This window comes from Zeus faber (genome assembly GCF_960531495.2).
Source record: "Zeus faber genome assembly, chromosome: 7".
In the NCBI taxonomy this organism is placed as follows: domain Eukaryota; kingdom Metazoa; phylum Chordata; class Actinopteri; order Zeiformes; family Zeidae; genus Zeus; species Zeus faber.
The window spans coordinates 16,232,989-16,254,139 of record NC_137203.1 but is presented as its reverse complement, the minus strand read 5'-3'; the positions used below and the strand labels follow the sequence as shown (position 1 = coordinate 16,254,139).

General features: G+C 41.7%; 4 protein-coding genes across 10 annotated transcripts in view; 3 read left to right on the top strand and 1 right to left on the bottom strand.

Annotated features, from left to right (window-relative positions):
- Window positions 1-733: 733 nt before the first annotated feature.
- On the top strand, window positions 734-7,074 carry rsrc2 (arginine/serine-rich coiled-coil 2). 4 transcript variants are annotated; one of them, XM_080003626.1, is made up of 10 exons: window positions 734-856; window positions 1,831-1,975; window positions 2,596-2,636; window positions 4,035-4,213; window positions 4,980-5,111; window positions 5,256-5,372; window positions 5,495-5,571; window positions 5,676-5,980; window positions 6,141-6,230; window positions 6,338-7,074. In XM_080003626.1, exons 1-10 carry the CDS (start codon window positions 851-853, stop codon window positions 6,521-6,523), a joined length of 1,278 nt encoding a protein of 425 aa, XP_079859752.1. In that variant the 5' UTR covers window positions 734-850; the 3' UTR covers window positions 6,524-7,074. The 4 variants fall into 4 exon arrangements, with proteins under 4 accessions (XP_079859752.1, XP_079859751.1, XP_079859750.1 ...); XM_080003625.1 differs by having other exon boundaries at window positions 5,676-5,986; XM_080003624.1 differs by having other exon boundaries at window positions 5,256-5,396.
- A 126-nt stretch (window positions 7,075-7,200) lies between these two features.
- Window positions 7,201-9,156, bottom strand: LOC307232903 (uncharacterized protein). The gene is made up of 3 exons (XM_080004112.1): window positions 8,947-9,156; window positions 8,363-8,492; window positions 7,201-8,267 (listed from the first exon to the last, which is right to left on the bottom strand). Exons 1-3 carry the CDS (start codon window positions 9,064-9,066, stop codon window positions 7,255-7,257), a joined length of 1,263 nt encoding a protein of 420 aa, XP_079860238.1. The 5' UTR covers window positions 9,067-9,156; the 3' UTR covers window positions 7,201-7,254.
- Window positions 9,157-9,666: 510 nt separating this feature from the next.
- zcchc8 (zinc finger, CCHC domain containing 8) lies at window positions 9,667-18,849 on the top strand (the record flags this gene model as incomplete). The annotated part of the gene is made up of 14 exons (XM_080004037.1): window positions 9,667-9,831; window positions 10,128-10,168; window positions 10,258-10,332; window positions 10,451-10,550; window positions 10,628-10,705; window positions 10,810-10,913; window positions 11,221-11,286; window positions 11,396-11,456; window positions 11,538-11,671; window positions 12,070-12,212; window positions 12,330-12,439; window positions 12,902-12,988; window positions 13,341-13,449; window positions 16,543-18,849. The coding sequence occupies 14 exons, from the start codon at window positions 9,667-9,669 to the stop codon at window positions 17,859-17,861; spliced, it is 2,592 nt and encodes an 863-aa protein (XP_079860163.1). The 3' UTR covers window positions 17,862-18,849.
- Window positions 18,850-19,873: 1,024 nt separating this feature from the next.
- Window positions 19,874-21,151, top strand: part of clip1a (CAP-GLY domain containing linker protein 1a) — a 28,578-nt gene continuing 27,300 nt past the window's right edge. For 3 of the 4 annotated variants that reach the window (XM_080003941.1, XM_080003938.1, XM_080003940.1), the window contains exon 1: window positions 19,874-19,997. The gene's annotated coding sequence lies outside the window, so the exon portion shown is untranslated. The remainder of the gene's footprint in view (window positions 19,998-21,151) is intronic. The other variant, XM_080003939.1, reaches the window with a different exon arrangement.

Here is a 21,151-nt window from a genome sequence, read left to right as displayed (position 1 = left end):
CGGCGTAGATGAACCCGCTGCTGAGCGCTAACACCCAAAACCAGAGCGAAATACCGAATCCTGAATCCGTGTGGTGTTCATCTTGATTAACCGGCTCCACACTTGCCTCTTATTCCAATCCCGCTGCGGATGAAAACAACATGTCAAGAGAAGCGAGCTGTCCTGCATCACACGCCTTCAATCTTCGGGATTTGGCGCCTTGAGACGCTCAAACTCCAGGGGGCGGGGCTAGGTTGGAAACCCGGAAGTAGAAGGTGGAAGGCTTTTTTTTTTCTTCTTTTTTTGTATCTATATTTTCCACGTTAAATCAGTAAGGTTACACATTGAAAATGAAGGAAATCTCATAAACAAATGTATTGAAATCGGTTGCTTTTAATGCATATGCATATTTGGATATTTACTTTAATGTATTGAGATATAGTGAAATAAATCTAGAAACGAAAGCTGGTTCGGTTACACGTCAGACAACCGGAAGAGTCGTCGCCGTGGTTTAGTGCAGCGTGACAGACAACCACGTATAGAATCCCACATGTACAGATACATGCACGTGTATCTATGTTATTTGTATAATTAATAGCATTTATATATTTTTTAATTATTATTATTATCCTTTCGTAACGTATTTTCTTGCCATAGCTACTGATCCACACTCCGGTCCGGCTGGTGGCGGTTAATGCACCACGCAGTTTCACAACCTCCATTCGTTCAAACGAAGAAGTCACTCCGGCGACCCGGATGAACACAGCCGCGCTACACAGTCAGCAGCGGTGGCTAGTTAGCCGCTGCCCGTCCTTTCAAACGACAATTTCAGTTGCGGCTTTGTTCTCACAATAGCTTTGTTCCCATTCGTATGTCGGTAAGTGATGTTGCCGGGGGGAAAAATACAAACGTAGCTGGATTCGACACATTGATAACGTCGATGTGAGCGACAGGTTATGCTGTGCATTTTGTTTCGAAAAGATGGCGCCCGACTGTTTTTTTGCAAGAGGCTAAATTAGCTTAGCTTAGTGGCCTGTGTTCCGGCGCTGAAGCAGTCCAACCACAAACTGCCAAAGGGAGGAGCGAATGTGTAGGATTATAATTTATTATCGAGTTTGTGACCGTTTTATATTAGGTCCATGGACCCATATTCATCTGAGGTTTTATTATTCCTGAAAGCCACAGTGCCAGTGGCGCATTTGTCAGAACGTTAGCACAATGCAGCGACTGAACTAATAATAGAGCGGTGACTTATATCTCTAGTCAGCAGCTGTGCACCTTGAAATAGTTGTTTTGTTTGTCTTTTTTGGATACCAGCTAGTACAGCGGAGCCACACGTCTCAACCCATTAACTCATCACCACACCAGTCTGAACATTCAGTAAAACATGCAAGATAGTTGAGACAAGACGTGCAGCATTTTAGTGATCCCATTCATTAAAAAAAAAAAAAAAACAATGTATTGGGAGATCACACAATTTGGAACCATTGCTCATATATTTCAATTCAAGAAACCTCTTTATTTATTAAATCCCTGGATAGAAATTCAGGACCGGAAGCTTGCCACAACTGTTATATTTGTGGTAAATTCATTTCTAACATAAAATTTAAAAAAAGGATGCAATCAGTTGCCCACAATGGCACAGAATTGCCCCAATAATAGAAAAATGCATTCTAGGCACCCTGTGAATCAACAGGAGGAAGAGGAAAATACCTTATTATACATGTTTTCATGCACACATTTTACACCACAGGGCACCCAGTGTTTCTCCTCCACTCCTTGAGTAATTATGAATCGTTGAACAATTCTGTTTTGCGGTTGATGTGATTTCTCATGGTGATTCGTTTTTAGGCAAGTGACGACAACTCTGTGGGCATCCCCAGAGTAGAATCCCCTGCTCCTGACAGAGGGAAACAAAGCATGGAGTCATCGAAATCCCCCAGAAGTTCCAAACATCAGCATTCGCAGTCAAGGTCACGTTCAAGGGACCGAAAACGTCGGTATTCACTTTACTAGTCAGGAAAACAATAACAGCTAACAAGTGAAGTGACATTTGTGTTTACTTTCATTAAAAAAGTGGACTCTACATAGTTAAGATGTCACTGGTTTATTGTGACATTTTTATTATGACAATTTTTTATTCTGTCTATGGAATCTATTCAATAGGATCCCTGTCTTCAATATAAAAAAAAACTTAGCACTACTATATATTTAAAGATTCCCTTGTTAACGTTGTGGGCTGACAGTAGGTAGGCAAATATTGCCTAACTCATTGTGCCTCCATATGTCCTAAATGTAATTAGTCCAAGGGAAAAGATACATAAGATCTTTGTATATTTTATAATAAAAACATTAATACCACCTGAAAATGTTAGGCCATTTTAATGGGTTCTATTTGGGCGTAGATGAAAGTGAGTCACTTGGTCTAAGTCTGTGCATATAGAGTTGGATAGAAATCAAAGAAAACATTTTACAGTATAGATTTATTTTTTTCTAGAATGTTATTCTCCTGACATTGATATGTGTTCTGTTGTGAAGCAGTCGCTAGTTGGTTGCTTTTTGTACCTTGCCTAACATACACTAGCAAAGCAGTTTAATTAAATGTTTTCTTTACAGGTGACAGGAAGCACCGGCGAAGTCGCAGCAAGAGCAAAGAGGTAAATATTTCTTGTACAATCTGGAAAAAAAATTGTCATCTTTCTTGCCTCTAATGTGATTCTTTCGGTTAATTTGTGATTGCGGTAAGTATTTTTTGTTCAAGCATATCGTAAAAATCAAAGCTAAAGAACTAAAGGCTTTTAGATGGACATGGGCTTACTGACATGGAAAGGAGCCCTTTTTGCTATTCCATATGTTGACTTATCTCAAAAGAACTCAGAGATATGTCACTCATTGTAGCCATATTATATGGTGAAGAGTAGATTTTTTTTGTTAAAACCTTTCTGTATAGATCACATGATAACATTTCTACAATAAATCATACTCAGCGTGCTAATGCACGAAGAGACTCTGAACAGAAGACCCTGCTGACATAGCAAAATATTATGCCTCCTTCTGGGACAGGTAATTATCTGCCATTCAAACTCCTCTTTGCCTTACAGAATTAAGTGGAAAAATGGCATTAACTCTTGCATCTTTCACAGCTAGGGATGGGCATCAACATTGAAATCATTCCTCACAAAAATGATTTCCCAAGATATAATTTAAATCCAAAATACCCTTTTAAAGGATATTTTCTTTATATTCAACAGCAATTTTTGCCGTTGGCTTCATTAAACTTCATATTTAATAGTAAGTACTGTTGTCAAAGTATCGAGAGATTCTGTAATGTCGGGAAGAACAGTTTATACAATCGGCATAGAAGAGGTAGGCAGGTATAGTTAGAGAACATGTTTACTTCCATTATAGGCCTTTTCCATCAGCTGCATGTATCAACAGTTTATAGTTTTTCTAAATAATTTATAGTGACATATTAAAATTTGTTATGAGATTATCTGGCCTACTTTGGGCTTGTCTCCTGTCTGATAGGTGGGTAGGTGGTCGGATTATGTCGTTTTCAATATATCAATCAAATCGTAAGAGATGCCCATCCCTACTTTGCACTGGATTCAAATAAAGTTGTACAATTTTACATCTATTTTGGTGAAATATAACTGTCAATGAGCGCATTAACCGTCTTCGTTTTTTCTTTTGAGAAATTAATCTTGGAAAATTGCATGGCCATCGTCGAAGCAACGATAAAGTTTGGTATTCTGAGGTGTTAGTCTGCTCTAGCAATTAGATTGACTATGGACATATTTAACTATCGGTTGAATAATGCAAATGTTCTAACGGTTAAGCGTTGCTTGAGGTGAGTTTTTGCTACAGCGTCGGAACACTGTGGACATGTGTAGCAGGCTACGCACAAAAATGTCCAAATTTGATTTTGATGTGAAATCAAAACATTAAATGACAAGATGTTTTAGGACTTGTCAACTATATCACGTATCCTATGCAGTGGTACTAACTCTCTGTTGCACTATTTTCCTGAAAGAGACAACTTCTTCTTAAAACAGGCACGAAAGAGAGACTGTGAGAAGCCGTTAAAGTCTCACAGGAAGTCCGAGGAGCAGTATGAGCAGACTGAAAGGGGGAAGGACCGGCTGTCGGCGGAGAACGGAGAGGAGCGACACAGACGCAAAGAGAGGAAGCCTTCCAGGGGACGCAGCCACTCGAGGTCACACTCTCGGGAAAGGTGGGTCTCGTCCATCTTCCTCATGTGTGACCCACACAACAAGAATTTTCAAATCTCAACAGACCCCACACATAACATGATACATTGTGATACTGTGTGTGTGTGTGTGTGTGTGTGTGTGTGTGTGTGTGTGTGTGTGTGTGTGTGTGTGTGTGTGTGTGTGTGTGAGATTTGCCCAAAAGCACACCACACACTAACAGATTCCATTCTGCAACAACCGACTCATCTTGCGTTTGCCACGGTGTGGCTACGCGAGATTACCAAAGTACCAACTCCCAAAACTGTAAATCGTGTGGATCAAATATGATTTGAGTAGAAAAACATGGCACACAAAGGGCAAGAAGTAGCGATGCTGCGCACTACAGGATATCTGACCGTTAATATATTAAACATGTTTACATACATACATAACGCCACAGGATAGTCTGGCACAAGAGTCTTGGTCCCATTGTTCCCCTTTGACTGTGCCTAAATCGGCTTTATTATCTTGTAGTGTGTACTCCGCTTAAGGGAGGAGTTTCATGATACAAGTCACTAAAATAATAGTATTCTTGAACTCTTTGAAAATAAAAAATAAAGATGGTCACAAAAAGAACCAAACAAACCAAAAGTAATATTTACACAGCTTCAATATGACTCGCATTCTATTGATTCCAATCAAATTACTTTGTTACAGTTACTTTGTAACTACAGCAAATACTTGCATAGTAAGTGTAATACAAATATACAATATCAGTTCAAGTTTAAAAGATTAGCTTGATTTCAGGAGGCATCACAGCAGAAGCAGAGACAAACGACGCTCACGGTCGCGGAGTCGGGACAGGAAGAGGAAGGCGAGGTCTCGCTCTGGGTCGAGGACCAAACATCGGCACCGGAGTAGAAGCCGCAGTAAGAGCAGGTGGGCTGTCCTTACAAGTACTTCTTGTTGAAATTAATCAATCCTCTGCAGTGTAAGTACATCTTAAGAGTAATGATGTTAACTCAAAAGATTATTGTAATTATTATTATTTCTTTTTTCCACTTTCATTATTTTTCACTTCAGAGAGCGAAAGAAGAGGAGTGAGAAAGTGCGCCGAAAGAGTCGAAGTATGTCTGTAAGTCCACCCGCCTTCCGGGGCAGAAACACAGCCATGGACGCGCAGGAGGCCTTGGCCAGAAGGTACAACACCAACTTGGAGGAATTGTGAGACTGAAGCTTAAACTCTTATTTAATCATTTTAAACATCACACATTGAGCATGCAGGAACTTACAAATTCAAACCTCTGATTGTTCCTGTCCAGATTGGAAAGGGCCAAGAAGTTACAGGAGCAGAAGGAGAAGGAAATTATAGAGAAGCAACAGCAAGAAATAGCTGCAGGTGAGAGGTTTATACAGTTCCACCAAATTTCATCAGGACCCGTCAGCTGAGTCAAGATGCAATTCCTAGATGGCTGTTGTGTTTTCTTTCTCCTTTTCCTGCAGTGGCTACACCGTTGCTGTGTGACACAGTTGCCGCTGCTGCAGCCGCCGCTGCTACTGCAGCAGCGGCCGCCGCTGCCGCCACCACCACCAACCCTGTTCTCAATGTAGCAGCCCTGCTGGCCTCGGGCACTCAGGTCACCCCCCAGATTGCAATGGCAGCACAGATGGCGGCCCTGCAGGCCAGAACATTAGCAGAGACAGGTATTGCCGTGCCCAGCTACTACAATCCCTCTGCCGTAAACCCCATGAAGTTTGCAGAGCAGGAGAAGAAGAGGAAAATGCTGTGGCAGGGGAAGAAGGAAGGGGTGAGAGTTGAGTAATTTCTAACTTCACATTCTTTGGGCAACATGTGGCGTTTCCATCTTGGAGGTATTTTCTGGTATTTCTTGACTTTTTACTGTGGATGGTGCCGTGATCAATGTGTCAATTTAATTTAACCACTTTGAATGATTACTCTTAATAAAGGACAAGTCCCAGACGGCTGAGTTGTGGGAGAAGCTCAACTTTGGAAACAAGGACCAAAATGTTAAATTTCGCAAATTAATGGGTATCAAAGTATGTATCAGTCTTTTCACATTGATTTTTTTTTTTCAGATTTGAATTTACAAACATGGATCTGCCACAAATGTTGGATTTATTTCTTTTTTGTTCTATGTTAATAGGCAGATGACGAAAGCGGAGCCTCAAAACCACTCAATGATGAAGGCTTGAAGACACTTCAGCAGCAAGAAGAGATGTTCAGAAACCTGGATGTCCAGTACGAGATGGCCCGGTCCCAGACACACACCCAGAGGGGAATGGGCCTCGGCTTCTCATCCTCCTTCTCCCGCGGGATGGATGCTATTTGATGCCAAACCCCTTGCTACCTTGGTCACTCGTAATCATATAGGTCTATCAGCTCGCTGCTAGCTCTCAAGCTTGCATGGATGTTGCTTTGGATCTGTAATTTATTTGAAGACAAAGAGCTCACACCTTGGAACATTTTGATGTAAATAGAAGGACACTAAGTTTGTCAAAGTGTTAGTTCATGTGTACATCTTAACAAAATAATGCAAAGGTTGAAAGACTGATGCTAGCGGAACTTAGATATCGTTTGACCATTGTGATTTTTTTTTTTTTTGTACAAGAAATATATGCAGTGTGACTTTTTTTTTTTTCCTCCCTTTTTTTTAATGGAATATGACACAGGTCAGGTAGATCTGTTTACATTCACACACCCAGAGGCTTTATGACTGAAATGTAACGTCAGTATACAGTATTTCTGATGCATTTCCCCATAACAGAAAACCAATTGGAGATGTGAGTGAAAGTTCAAATTGTTTGTCAACAAAGGAGGATTGGCTTATAATGGAATTAATCAAATTTTCCAATGTAATTGAAATAAATCACCTTGTCTTTATTAGGGTATTTCCTAACTAACTTGATTAAGACTGCATTAGGTGGTGTATCCTGATTGAATGAAAATAACCACTGGTTTAAATTATGGCTCATATTTAAATGGGGAGAATGACCTCATATGTTTAAGTGAAGTTAATATTTCAAGTTGCTATTCCAGTAAACGCCTTTCAGGAAACCGTGCTTATCTGCATAATAGGCTTGAGTAAAGAACATGCGCTGCACCAGTAATAAGATTGTGGTTCGCAAATTCAAGGATAAGTAGCAAGATGGGATACTCGCTGTGCCTCTTAGCCAGGGTTGACTCATCATTTAGGCCCATCCAGTGAAGCATCAGTGTTTGCATGGCTTCCGGGAAGAGTTCAGTAGCCAGCTCCTCTGCAGGTGGCAAGTCTGTGATTCGTTCAATATGTTGAACTTTAAAGCTTTCCACCTGCTGGCTGATGATACTGTTTGCTCCATGGAATTGCTGGCCAAGCCACTGTGCTACGGAGTTAGTCAAGTGACTTGAATACACAGAACCCCAATGCTTGGCTTCCAGCAGGGCCAGCACCGTTTGGGTTAGATCCTTTTCTTCCAGCTTCCCATCCAAACAGCGATCAATGTTCTCAAGAAGCAACAAAACGGTCTTGACCTGGCTAGTACAACCCTGACTCTCAGAACTGAGTTTTTCCTCCAAGCTTTGCAGTTTCAATTTAATGGTGGATAATAGCAATTGGGCAGGCTGCATTGACACATTCTTAAGGAACGCACAATAATCATGATCTACTCGGGTATAGCCAGATAAGCCTGTGCCGGTCTGAGTTCTATCCACTGATTCTTTAACAGTTTGACAATGCGGAGAATGTGAGGTTGCTTTTTCGTGTTCATCATACATCTGAGTGATGCTCTCAGACACTGCAGAGTCCTGTTGCGCACTGATGTCATAACTCAGTTTCAGAGGGCTGTTATTTATTTGGGATTTCCATGCCTCCTGAAAAGTAAAGGAGTGTAAAGTAAAGTTAATGTTCTGTTGTAATTCAGACAAAGCACATCCCGCTTCATCGATAAATGTATAATGTACCTGTAGGTTCTCCAGTAGAGCAAGCTGCTCTCGCTTACTATACATTTCAAAAGCTACTCGAAAAAGTCCTTCAATGCTGTAGAACCAGAGGGAATTGCTGGTAGTGTGGACCTTGAGACCATGAAACCTAAATGCTGTAAACAGCCAGTTAAGGAAACAATGTTGTAGAACACTCGTTTAGACATGCCACTGTTTGGCTGCATTGGTCTTGTGTCACATTTGGCTTTACCTGGGGAAAAGTTGACTTTTGTAGCGTACCCTTTCTTTGCAAACTTTGCATGGTATCTTGGATGATTCTCTATACGAATGTCCGTGTCAGAAAATATATCTGCTCCCAAATAGAGCGGGACCGTTGGACTCTGGAACAAAAAAAAAAAGAGAAGTTTTATTATTAAATTCTTTGTCCGTTGGTCAACGAATCTTATTTCTACAACGCTTTGCCTCGTCGATGTATGCTGTATTCTACACAATCGATATGAATATGGTCGGAGTCAAGACTTTGATTTAAAAATAAATCACAATCGGGGGGTGGATAATCAGTACTATTGGTCATAGTGCATGCATGTTGCATGGTTTGTTGACCTTTATACCTTTAAATATTGTTTAGCAGCCATGTTAGAAGTTTCACAGATCGTTGCACAAAACAGCTTTTCCTTTTTGTATTGGTCAAACTGGTGTATAAGGTCACGTCCCCCCCCCCCCCTTTTTTTTGTTAATGCAATCGATCGCTTTAGTGTGACTAAAAGCGACGTGATTGCTCGAGTTTTGTTTCGCCGCGTGCACCGACATTCAGTCAAATCACTCAACTCTCACCTGCTGCGGACACGCGGTGAGCCTGAACGACGTTAGACCCGATAAATAGATCAAGCGAATTTTGCGCGGGCCTATAGCGCAATGAGGCAGCGTTAACGGGACGGTCGCGTACGTGGACATGGTTGGAACCCCCCCCCCCGCGAAGAGCCTAAAAACACCGACTTGGTGTGAAAAGCACCGAAGGGGTCAGCAGAGCAGGCGTGGGAGCGAACCGAGGCAACCGGGACGTGTTTACATCCGCACTTCCTGGTTCCGGTCACGTGGTATTGCGCTGCGTCCCGTTGTTGTTGGAACTCGGAAATAAAATCCTCTCTGGTGTTTGAGAACGCAGGCAGTCGTACCATTGAATTATTATTATTTTTTTTTCCTTTTTATCGGAATTCCGATTCGGGATTTTCGGAGCAGATGGCCCGAGTCGAGAGTTCAGATCTAACGTCAAATAGCATGGCGGCACGCACCGTCAATGCATTTGAGAGCACGTATAACTTTGATCGTTCGAATGTTGTGTGAACATACGTGTTCAGTTGTATATTCGCAATATTCGCAATGTTCCCAAACGGACATCTATGTTTTTTCCCGAGCAGCGATTGAACACATGAAGCTCGGGTTAATTGGGGACTCCCGGCGCGGAACGTCCGATTTCCCAATGCAAGCAAATGCAGCATTGCGTAGACTAATGGTGACGTGCGTACCCACGTCCGGCGACAAAGCAGCGCAAAGATGGCGGCGGTTGAGTTTGGTGACAGTGAGCTCTTTGAGCAACTAGACGAACATGTACCTGTCCCAAAGCACATCCGCTTCACCGATGACGAAGAAGCCACAGAAGAGGCAGACCAACTTAGGGAGCAGCTGGAGGAGAACATCGTGAGGCTGACAGAGGAGAATATCCTTTATGCGCTGTGTTTAGGAAATAGCTAATGCTAATTAGCACCTGAGCCTTTTTACCGCGAATAGCCAGCCAGCTAGCTAGCTTGATAGATAAATACTTCATCCATCTCCCGAAATTGCAATGCAGCACAGCAGATGCTGACACCAATACAATACAATACAATACAATTATGCAACATCTTAATATAAGAATACAAATGGCAAATATTTGTATTGTATTATGTAAAAAACAATTATAATAATAAAGCATGGAAGATTACTTTTTGTCCATTTCCTTCACATACTGTTCACATCAAATGTTGAAAAGAAAAATGAAAATCCTTACAACACCAAGGTAAAAAAAAAGTCTAATTGACAGTCTAATTGTCAATTATATATTGTGGAAAATACAATACCATGTAATTATTTAAACCTGTTTTACAGTACCATCAAAGTTGAAGATGTAAACACCGATGGGCCCCTTCTTCAAATCCTATACGCTAACAACAGCATCTCAAAGTAGGAAGTTACTTGAGACGATTAAAAATGTGCAAATCATATCCGCTGTCATGTTATAATTGTAAAAAATGTCAAACCTTTAGCCAAAACATTCTTTCTGGAATGTGTTTTATTCCAGGCAGTGTCGTCAAGAAATTGAAGATTGTATCTGCGGTCTGATCCAGAAGCACTGGAAAAGGGAAAATGATAACACGTCTTCTGTCCAACTCAAGCCTCAGGTATTGCATAATTAGTCAGGCATTGGTGAAAATCAGCAAAGTTGTGGCATGGTCTAAAAATGTTTGTCTTTTTAAAGAATTCAGCCTTTGTCTTTGAGGAAGATAAGACATTTAAATCCTCCAGTGGTATTAAGACTGTTACAGAGGCTTTCAAGGTCAGTATTTTGTGATTAAGTTGTGTATCTGCAGTGTATGCAAAGATAATTCATATATGCTATCTATCTAACTTTTTTTTATTTTTATAACTTTTCCCTCACAGGTGATTGGAAGTGTGCTGTATTTTACCACTTTCAGTGTTGATAAACTTGGTCAACCCCTGCAAAATGAAAACCCTCAGTTGACAGAGGGATGGGAAGTTCCTATGTATCTTTAAAAATTACAAATTCATCTTTTCCCTGACTGAGCCTCTCAGCCTTTTGGATATATGTAGTTGTTGTAGTCATTTGCTCTGTAAACAGAGAAATCAAGAAGCTATTTTTATTTATTAAAATGTGGGTGGCAAATAGGTCAATCTGATATTAAGGCAGAATTTAACTCATTGTGTAACTTATTGTGCTAATTGATGGTCTGTGATATACTGTCTTCCCAACAATCATCAGCCCCTCTACCATCATGCGGGTGCTGCTCTGTAGTGTTGAGTAAGATTTTACTTCCTGAATTGTTGAAAAAGTTACCAGCAGGTCTTCAGCCATGTTATTGGCTCAGATGGACAAGATATTGAGATGAAAGAGAGAAGGTACAATCAGGAGTTTCAAACAGCACTAGATCAATTGCATAACATTTGGCTTTTTTTGTTGATCTTTAGGTTGAGGAATAACCTTATTTCACTTATTTGTTCATTCTAGACCCAAATCCATGTGTTTCAACTGTGGCTCAGGCAGTCATCAGTTGCGAGACTGTCCCAAGGTTAGTACAATAACTTGCCTAAGTCGTCCAACATTATTTAAGTACAATAATTAAAGTATTTATGCATGATTTCTTCACCAGCCAAAAGATCAGGCCTTAATCAATGAGAGACGGAAGGAATTCTCTCAAAGTAATAACCAAAACATTCACGGTAACCAGCGATATCATGCTGAAATAGAGGAGCGGTTTGCCAAATACAAGCCTGGCGTCATGAGGTAGGACTGTTGTTTTGGCTTGTCTGACCACCACAAACTGAAATACTGTAAGCACTTCTTATGTAATCTTTCTCCAAACCTTTTTAAACTTGGCAAAGTAGAAAGATATCTGTATATCCTCAGATATCTGTTTGGCTCGTTTGGATATTTAGAATTGCAAGCTGATGTCACCTAGCTACTGCTTTATTTTCCAGATTAGGAAAAGTACCTGTCAAGCTCTGTTGTTGCTAATTCAAGTGAAGGACATGGCAAAGTTTGAAAACATTTTGTGAGCATTTTGTTTATATTACGTTAATTAGTTTGAGAACCTTCTGGAGTCCTTCTTTCCCATGTCTTGTTTGTTGTAAAACATTCTTGCTTTTTATCTAAGTATCTTAATGTGTTTTGGCTTTGAACAGTGAAGAGCTGCTGACAGCACTAGGAGTTGGTGTAAATTCCCTGCCTCCTCTGATTTACCGCATGAGACAACTCGGCTACCCGCCAGGTTGGCTTAAAGAAGCAGAGATGGAGAACTCTGGGTTGACTCTGTATGATGGAAAGGGTATGTATTCTCAGTTTTGAGATCTGAGAAGGGCAACTTTTTAGTCCCAAACAACGAATAATGACACAAAATGTATTCTAATATGTATTTATTTTATAAATTTAAACATTGTTTCAGAGGATGGAAACGTAACGGAGGAAACCAGTGGGCAAAACATCTCTTATGATGTTTCAAAGCTGGTAGATTTCCCAGGCTTCAATGTATACGCATCACCCACAATGAAGGATGTGAGTCTAATGAAAAGGGCATGTCTTTTTCCAAATATCAGGAAAGGCTGGGCAGTTTGACTCAACTGTAATGTCAAAGTAGATTTGAATCCAATTAAATGTATTTTTCCCTCTTCACTTACTTACTTTACTATTACTGTTACTCAGTTGTAATTCCACTGTGCCACAAATCTTTGTCTGTTGAGTAGTAACAGTAGAATTCGGACCAATAATGAAACACACCAAAACTGAAAAATGATTAAAAACAATGCTGTGGACAGGAATAGACAATGTTGACAAATAAATTAAATGATGTAAATTATACAAATGAATGTTAAATTTGACCCGGAAAGAAGTTGTTTGAAGTTACACTTGCAATACAGTTTAAGGTCACAATTACAAGCTGGATTTTTTTATTTTTATTTTTTTTTCTCTCCCCAAACAGAAACTGTCACAGTAATTGTTCTGGTCTTTTGTCCTCAGGAATATATGCAGTATGGGTCAACACCAATTCAGCACAACCACATGAAGAGCAACTTCGCTGCCTACCTGTCCAACAATTTTCCTTCGGTAATGTATCCTTTTGAACAACTATATATTTATTGTATTGTATGTGGTTGAGCTCTATTTGTCTGTTGGTCCTTGCTCAAATCTGTGACCTGAGAATATAAAACTGCACTATATCGATTCCACAATTGCCACCTTACATTTACGACCAATTAAGAAAAAGAAACAAAAAAAACCTTAGTTTAAGTGGTCTCTGATATGTTGGATTTCCCTCTCTAGTATTGACCTTAGCTTTTACCACTGGTTTCCATGAGGTTACAAGATTAAACCATTATGCCATGTATTCTTGACTGAATATATAATGTCTTAGGTTTCTTGTTTGTTCTTAATTATTCAATGTTTTTCCTTTTAACAGCCTGGTGGCACTCCCAACAAAAGGAGGCATGAATCTGATTCACCTTCACTGCAAAGAAAAAAGCGAAGGTCCAGTCCTGCCTGTAGTTCTGATATGGAGATGGATTCAGGTAGCTGTGCTTTACTTTAAGAATCATTTTATTTGAAATGTACAATAGTCTCCCTGAACTAATGCAACATTGATTTGAGACCTACTTCAAACAGTAGGTGAGATAAAGACAAATAGGTGTACAGTATCTGGCCAGATGAGATGGCTTATTATTAGCTGATAAATTATCATTTGTTGATTATTAAACAGGTGGAGGTTGCTTGAATTGTTGGAAGAACTCTACCAATGCTGTTTTTTTTCCCAACTTGCCATTACTACTTTTTTTTTTTTTCTCTCTGTCTCCTCATGGACAAAACAGAAAGCGCATTGTAAATAGTGTTTAGAAGTTTAATGTATTTACTTCAGTTTGCAGTTATTCAATGTGTGTTCAATGTGAAATTTACCTGATATATGAAATACGAACGAACAAAAAAGTAGCTTCATGGATTGTAACTAGCTCATGGCCTATTACTTTTTTAAACCATATTCTGTTCAAATTTATATTTAGTTATGTATTGAGTTTTCTACATTCAACATGATCAGTTCTCATTCCATTTTAGGATGTTGACTAAGATGATGACAGAGCTTATAGGAGTTTCATTCAGTCCTTCTTCAGTACAGAATATAGTTACATTGGTGTTGTCTGAAGATTAATTTAGATTCATACGCAAGTATTTGGAAGTGTCAGAGTTAGTGCTGATATATCGTGAACCTCGATTTGATTAATATTTTATTAATGCTCGGTATGGAAAGGGTAACATCAAGTTTTATTTTCTAAACTACATCAAAGTTTTCACAGAAGATTTCGTTGCTCATGCTTTTTATTTTACACGGGATGCCCCCCCACCACCGGAGAAGTGGGCGTCGTCATCAAGACGCTCACCCGCTGTGAATTGTGTGCTTTCAGGGGTCTGCGTGTGTGGGTGTAAGACTCTTCTGCGCGTCCCCATGCCTCTCCGCTACTGAACCACACAAAAACAGGACCGTGCATAACGGGAACACTCTCTTGTCCCCCCCCCCCCACCCAGAACAGAGTGCCAAATGTGTGGTACACTTGAGGGTCCCAGGTCAACCTACCGTAGAGGCGCTTGGCTTTTCATTCATAAAAAACTATGCAGTCTCCAGTATCTTGTGAAGTCCGCTTCAGTTTTCAACTTATGTAGTGGCATATACCTCCGTTTTTTAATTTGAAGCCTTGCAATGCCACTGGGATGGTGAGGTGGCATCATTTTAATGCGTGATCCAGAAAAAAACAAAACAAAATAAAAACATGGAAGAGAATCACTTTCCAATTCGAAAATCACAGGGCGGTGAGCAGCGCGTCATCTAGATTGTTGTTTTGATCCCTGGCTCCTGGTGGAGTGCTAAAGTGTAAAGCCAAATGTTATGCAATTGATCTAGTGCAGTTTGAAACTCCTGATTGTACCTTCTTTCCAACTGTGCCCCATGAGCTTGGATGGCTGCCGCCTCATCGGTGTAGGATTATTTTACTGTATTTACATTCAAGAGTTGTTTTTCACAAATTTGAAATATTGTGAATTCAGATAAGGCTCCTACCCTGCTTGCTACAATGGCTTTTATTTTGAGATTATTATATTTTTAAATACCTGCAGGCTAAAGGTCTTTATATCTTTGATTATAATTGCTATATAAACATCCTGGTTTATAATTGCAATTTGGTCTGATTCCCTTTTATACAAGGATATTATTTATAAACTTTAATACGATTAATAGTGATATCCAATATCAACATTAGGTAAGAAAATATGGTGGTATCAAATTTAGGCCATAGCGCCCAGCACTACTGAGGGTTACATGGTAACATTTTTAAGGTTTTGTTACTTTTTTTTTTTTTTCTCCTTTCTTTCTCTCCAGAACCAGGAACTCCTAGTCGGTTTCAGGGCTCAAGTGGCTTCCAGTTCCAGCCTCCGCTGCCCCCTGGCTCACCTTCTTTTAGTTCACCTCCTCCCTTACCTAAGGGAACACCGCCTGCTACTCCCACTCCACCACCCCTTCCTAAAGGTACGCCACCTCCCACACCTACTAATGGCTCTCCAGCCTTGCGAGGGTGTAACTGGGTGGTGGTGGTGGTGGTGGATGGTGCAGGTGAGGAGATGGAGGATGGTCTGACACTGGAGGAGCTAGAGGAGCAGCAGAGGCTGATCTGGGCAGCCCTAGAAAATGCTGACACAGCCACAAACAGCGATTGTGACACCAGTTTTGGGAACACCTGTAGCTAGCTCGCCACGCAATTCTACACCTGCCCACGTTGACACAGAAACCGAGGCTGAAGCCGAGGAAGTGGTTGACTTTAATGGAAAGCAGAGAACAACTCAGCGTGTAGAGGAATGCCTTGAAAGTCCTGGTCCGATGACGGACCGAAACGTTACCCCTCAGAGTCCTGTCCCCATTAGGACTGAGGACAGCCCTCTCAGCCCTACACCAATCACAATGCAGGAGGAAAGCCCTCTCAGCCCTTATCCTATCAGAATGCAGGAGGAAAGCCCTCTCAGCCTTGGCCCAATCAGAGCGAAGGAGGAAAAACCTCTTAGCCCTGTTCAGATTATAGGGCAGGAGGGCAGACTTCTCAATCCTGATCCAATCAGAGCACAGGAGGACAGCACGTTCAGCCTTGTGCCAGTTAGGGTGTGTGAGGACATCAACCACAGCTCTGGTCCAATGGAAGCCCAGGAAGTCAGCTGTCTGAGTCCTGTACCAGAACCGTTCACTCAAGGAACAGTAGATAGCATTTCTCCCAACTCTGGTGAGAAAGTAATTGCAGTTCCCCATCGGAGTAGGTTTGTGGCTGGCGTTGTTCCTTTTGAAGATACACCGGAATATACTGAAGTCGCTTCTGCCACCGGGACATACCTGCGGATCAGAGATTTGCTTAAAAGTTCACCACGAAGTTTGGCCAGAAACAAAAAATGAAACATCAGTGTCTTGAGTTGCAATCAGGGCATGATTTTTCACAGTTGGAAAAAAAAATGTTTTGTAGTTGGCACTGGACTTTTTTTTTGACCCAGATGAATGTCATTAATGTGGATAATGGTAAAGGAACGTTGAAAGAACAAGGCATTTTGTAACTTTTTTTTTTTTCTGTCTTTCTCTCCAGAACCAGGAACTCCTAGTCGGTTTCAGGGCTCGAGTGGCTTCCAGTTCCAGCCTCCGCTTCCCCCTGGCTCACCTTCCTTTAGTTCACCTCCTCCCTTACCTCGGGGAACACCGCCTGCTACTCCCACTCCACCACCTCTTCCTAAAGGTACGCCACCTCCCACACCTACTAATGGCTCTCCAGCCTTGCGAGGGCGTAACTGGGTGGTGGTGGATGAGGCAGGTGAGGAGATGGAGGATGGTCTGACACTGGAGGAGCTAGAGGAGCAGCAGAGGCTGATCTGGGCAGCCCTAGAAAATGCTGACACAGCCACAAACAGCGATTGTGACACACCAGTTTTGGGAACACCTGTAGCTAGCTCCCCACGCAATTCCACACCTGCCCACGTTGACACAGAAACTGAGGCTGAAGCCGAGGAAGTGGTTGACTTTAATGGAAAGCAGAGAACACCTCAGCGTGAAGAGGAATGCCTTGAAAGTCCCGGTCCAATGAAGGACCAAAACGTTACCCCTCAGAGTCCTGTCCCCATGAGGGCTGAGGACAGCCCTCTCAGCCCTACACCAATCACAATGCAGGAGGACAGCCCTCTCAGCCCTACTCCAATCACAATGCAGGAGGAAAGCCCTCTCAGCCCTACTCCAATCACAATGCAGGAGGAAAGCCCTCTCAGCCCTACTCTAATCACAATGCAGGAGGAAAGCCCTCTCAGCCCTACTCCAATCACAATGCAGGAGGAAAGCCCTCTCAGCCCTACTCCAATCAGAGCGCAGGAAGAAAGCCCTCTCAGCCCTACTCCAATCAGAGCGCAGGAAGAAAGCCCTCTCAGCCCTGGTCCAATCAGAGTGCAAGAGGAAAGCCCTCTCAGCCCTGGTCCAATCAGAGCGGAGGAGAGCCCTATCAGCCCCGTTCCGGTCAGAGCAAAGGAGGAAAAACCTCTTAGCCCTGTTCAGATTATAGAGCAGGAGGACAGACTTCTCAATCCTGATCCAGTCAGAGCACAGAAGGACAGCACGTTCAGCCTTGTGCCAGTTGGGGTGCATGAGGACATCAACCACAGCTCTGGTCCAATGGAAGCCCAGGCAGTCAGCCGTCTGAGTCCTGTACCAGAACCGTTCACTCAAGGAACAGTAGATAGCATTTCTCCCAACTCTGGTGAGAAAGTAATTGCAGTTCCCCATCGGAGTAGGTTTGCGGCTGGCATTGTTCCTTTTGAAGATACACCGGAATATACTGAAGTCGCTTCTGCCACCGGGACATACCTGCGGATCAGAGACTTACTGAAAAGTTCACCACGAAGTTTGGCCAGAAACAAAAAATGAAACATCAGTGTCTTGAGTTGCAATCAGGGCATTCGTTTTAACAGTTGAAAAAAATGTTTTGTAGCTGTCACTGGATTTGGCAGTTTTCCAGTAGATCAAACAATGTTTATTTTAAATATTTTTTTTTTTGTACTAAGATTAATGTCATGTGGATAAAGGTAAAGGAACGTTGAAAGAACGAGGCAGAGTATTCATAAATGTTTTTTAAGTTCTGGTCATTCTGGTAACTCTAGCTTTGGTATGAAATGTTTCTTCTGTGTGTTTCGGAGGATTGCTGCAGGTAAAATGTTCATTTGATATGTTTTGATTGATTTCATGTATTTATGTAAAGTTTTCTATTTTGGACAGACAGTCTTGCACGAAAATTTCAAGCAAGCCTTTATTTTATTTTATTTTTTATCAATTTCATCAGCTTAATGTCAGCGGTGGCTAACTGCTCTGATAAAACATTTGATGCTTATATTACAATCAGTTCTCTGTGATCATAAGATGTAAAGGTAAACTTTACCTTTTTTTACTGTTTGTTGACAGCACATAAAATTGGTGTTAGCTGAGCGATTGGCAATGACTTGGTTGCCTGCCGTTAAGTTGTTTCCATTTAAATCTACATTTTGGGCAGATCTCTCACTATTTGGTCTGATTATTGTATGGAATCTTAAACTAAGAAAGAACATGCTTGTAGATGGATTTGATGGCTGTTGTACTCGTAAAGAGCCAAGCCCCCTGATATTTTTATTATCCTGGACTGTTCAATTTTGAATATGGAAAAGAACAAAAAATTGCTGAAACTTCTCAATAAAAATTGCGACTACCGATGAAGTTCGAACAGTAAATATAAATGTCACCACTTTAAGCATCTTATGGGAAATTTGCAAAAGTTGACTCTTTTGTTAATCAAGAAGATCAATGTTTTCTTGATTACAGTGGCTGTAGTGATAGTTTGTACCCATGGACATAGTTGATCTCCAATAAAGGTTTAACTGTTGAACATTGTGGGTGTCTTTGCTGTGGACTTGAAATGATGAAGACAAAAGTGATGAAGTAAATGTAGAATGGCTTGTATTATGTAGATTGAAAAGTTAGGTATTTATCAATTGAGGTTGAGCTTTTCTTTTGAGCATTTCACATTCATATGGGATGATAAGACATATAATGACCCCCCCTTCCCACCCCCGGATTAATAGTGTTATCATAATGACATGCATCTGTATAATATAGATTTTGATATATTTTAATATACATAAAAAACATTTTTTCAAGTATGGCGTTTATTTATGATGTTGACTCCATATTGCGACTGAAAAACAGTTATCTTTCTGTTGTATTTAACATTTCTAATGCTTTGGGACAGTCATGATTAATAACCATATCACGATGACAGTCGCAATATGAATTAACCTATTGTAGAATATATTATTTACCTGCGCATTGCTGATAAGAGTTCAACCGGTTGATTTTGATCGCCGCATTAACTGGCCTACTTACTGAAATCATCGATTTCCAATTTTGTTTCTACTAATGTTTCGATGCGACGGCTCTCTCTCAAATATTATGAATCTATGGCAAAGTGGAAATGAGAGTATAGCACAGAATATGGAGAGGACGAACACGACATTCTGAGAAGGGCCACGATGAGACGAAAGGCAAATCGCCGAGATCAAAGTTATTCGAGATTAATGCGTCCTATCTTGACTTTATTCTCGAAAGGTCAACTTTTTTTTATTTTATTTTTTATTTTTTGCTCGCACCCTAGTTACTCGTCAACCTCCAAATTTGGACACCCCCCCCCCCCTGCAGAAAAAGAACAACAAAACAAAAAAGCCGTATCTTTATTCTCTAATTATTAACTTCGTCACCTTCATCAGCATTTAGGCGTTAGTGTCGCAATGTCAAGTGTTTATTCTGGACACGCAGCCTTGGATCGTCGGAAACCCCCCCCCCCCCCCGTCGCTCGGGAGTCGGTGCGGCGCGGCTCCTTCTTGCCGCTCGTGCCCGCGGTGACGTGTTGGACGGTTTGCGCGGGGCCGCGCTTGCTCGCTCCGACCGCGGCAGCCCAGCCAGTCAGTCAGCGCTGCTCCCCGGCGCCGTCAGTCGCTCCGCCGCCGGCCCTCCCTTCTCCGCACCGACACGCAGCGGGTGAGTGTCGCCTCGCGGCAGAGCGCTTCCATTTTCTTCCCCGTGTGTCTTTTTTTTTTTTTCCTTTCTCTTTTTGTCAGGCTGCCACCCGCCCCGAGGGGAGGAAGCGTCGAGCGGAAGGTAACCTGTGAACGCCACGGTCCAGGGTATCGCCGCTGGTTTAGCTAGCTAGCCGGCCAGCTAGACCCACGCTAACTAGCCCTAATGCTACGTGGCTAAGTTAGCAGCTAACCACGTCCGTTCCAGTGTAAGGAGGCTTAGTTTGGCGTCCGTGGGTTGTTCGTGTATTCGCTTGGTCATAACGGCTTTTTCCCCGTTTGTTTGTTGTTTGTTTTTTTTTTGGCTGTACTCGCTGAGCCGGTTCTGAACAAAATCACCTTGAACACCACCCCAGCTGACTCCGCAGAGAATTCAGAACTTGAGGAATGTTGCTACCTGTCGTTATGCTCCAGGGGGGTGGGGGCGTTTGAGGTGTTGGCGCGGTGGAAACGATCAGGCGCCAATCGTTTTTGAGGAAAAGCTCCGCTGGTTGTCAACCTTTGTGGAAGCTCAAGCGCTTTATTGGGACGATCTCTGCTGCGCGGCGCTAAATCCAGATGTGCCACCTCATCGCCTGTCAGCGGGGTGCGGTGACACCGGGTGACGGGGTGTGTTACCAAACTTGTCAGTGTCGTATTCCTGCAGACATCCGAGGCAGGACAATAATACGCTGTGTATACACTGCACTCTTGTTTTTTTCCACGTCCTTGCAGTGTAATAGTTGTTTTTTTTTTTAAACAACCTCACCGTGTAGTCACCTCGTTAGGCTTAATGACACACAAGCGTTAGGATTTGTTTTTCTAACAACATTATCCTTCGTTTGTAATGCACCTTCTGTTCACAACATGCAACTCAAAGAGCTCCACATTAATAAAAGGCAATCAAATAGTGATATTAAAAAGAAAGCAAGCAAAAAGCGTTTCTGAAAAATAAGTAAATGTAGTACTCGATTTCTGTTTTGGGTCATCAATTTACACCTTGAAGGATCACAATCATTCCTCAATGAAGGATTTTCAGATGTTATTTTTCTTGAGTTATTGGTCTAGAATTATTCGTCTTTAAAGGTGCAGAGTGCAGGTGTAGAGTTTATGGAACAGACATGGGATATAATATTC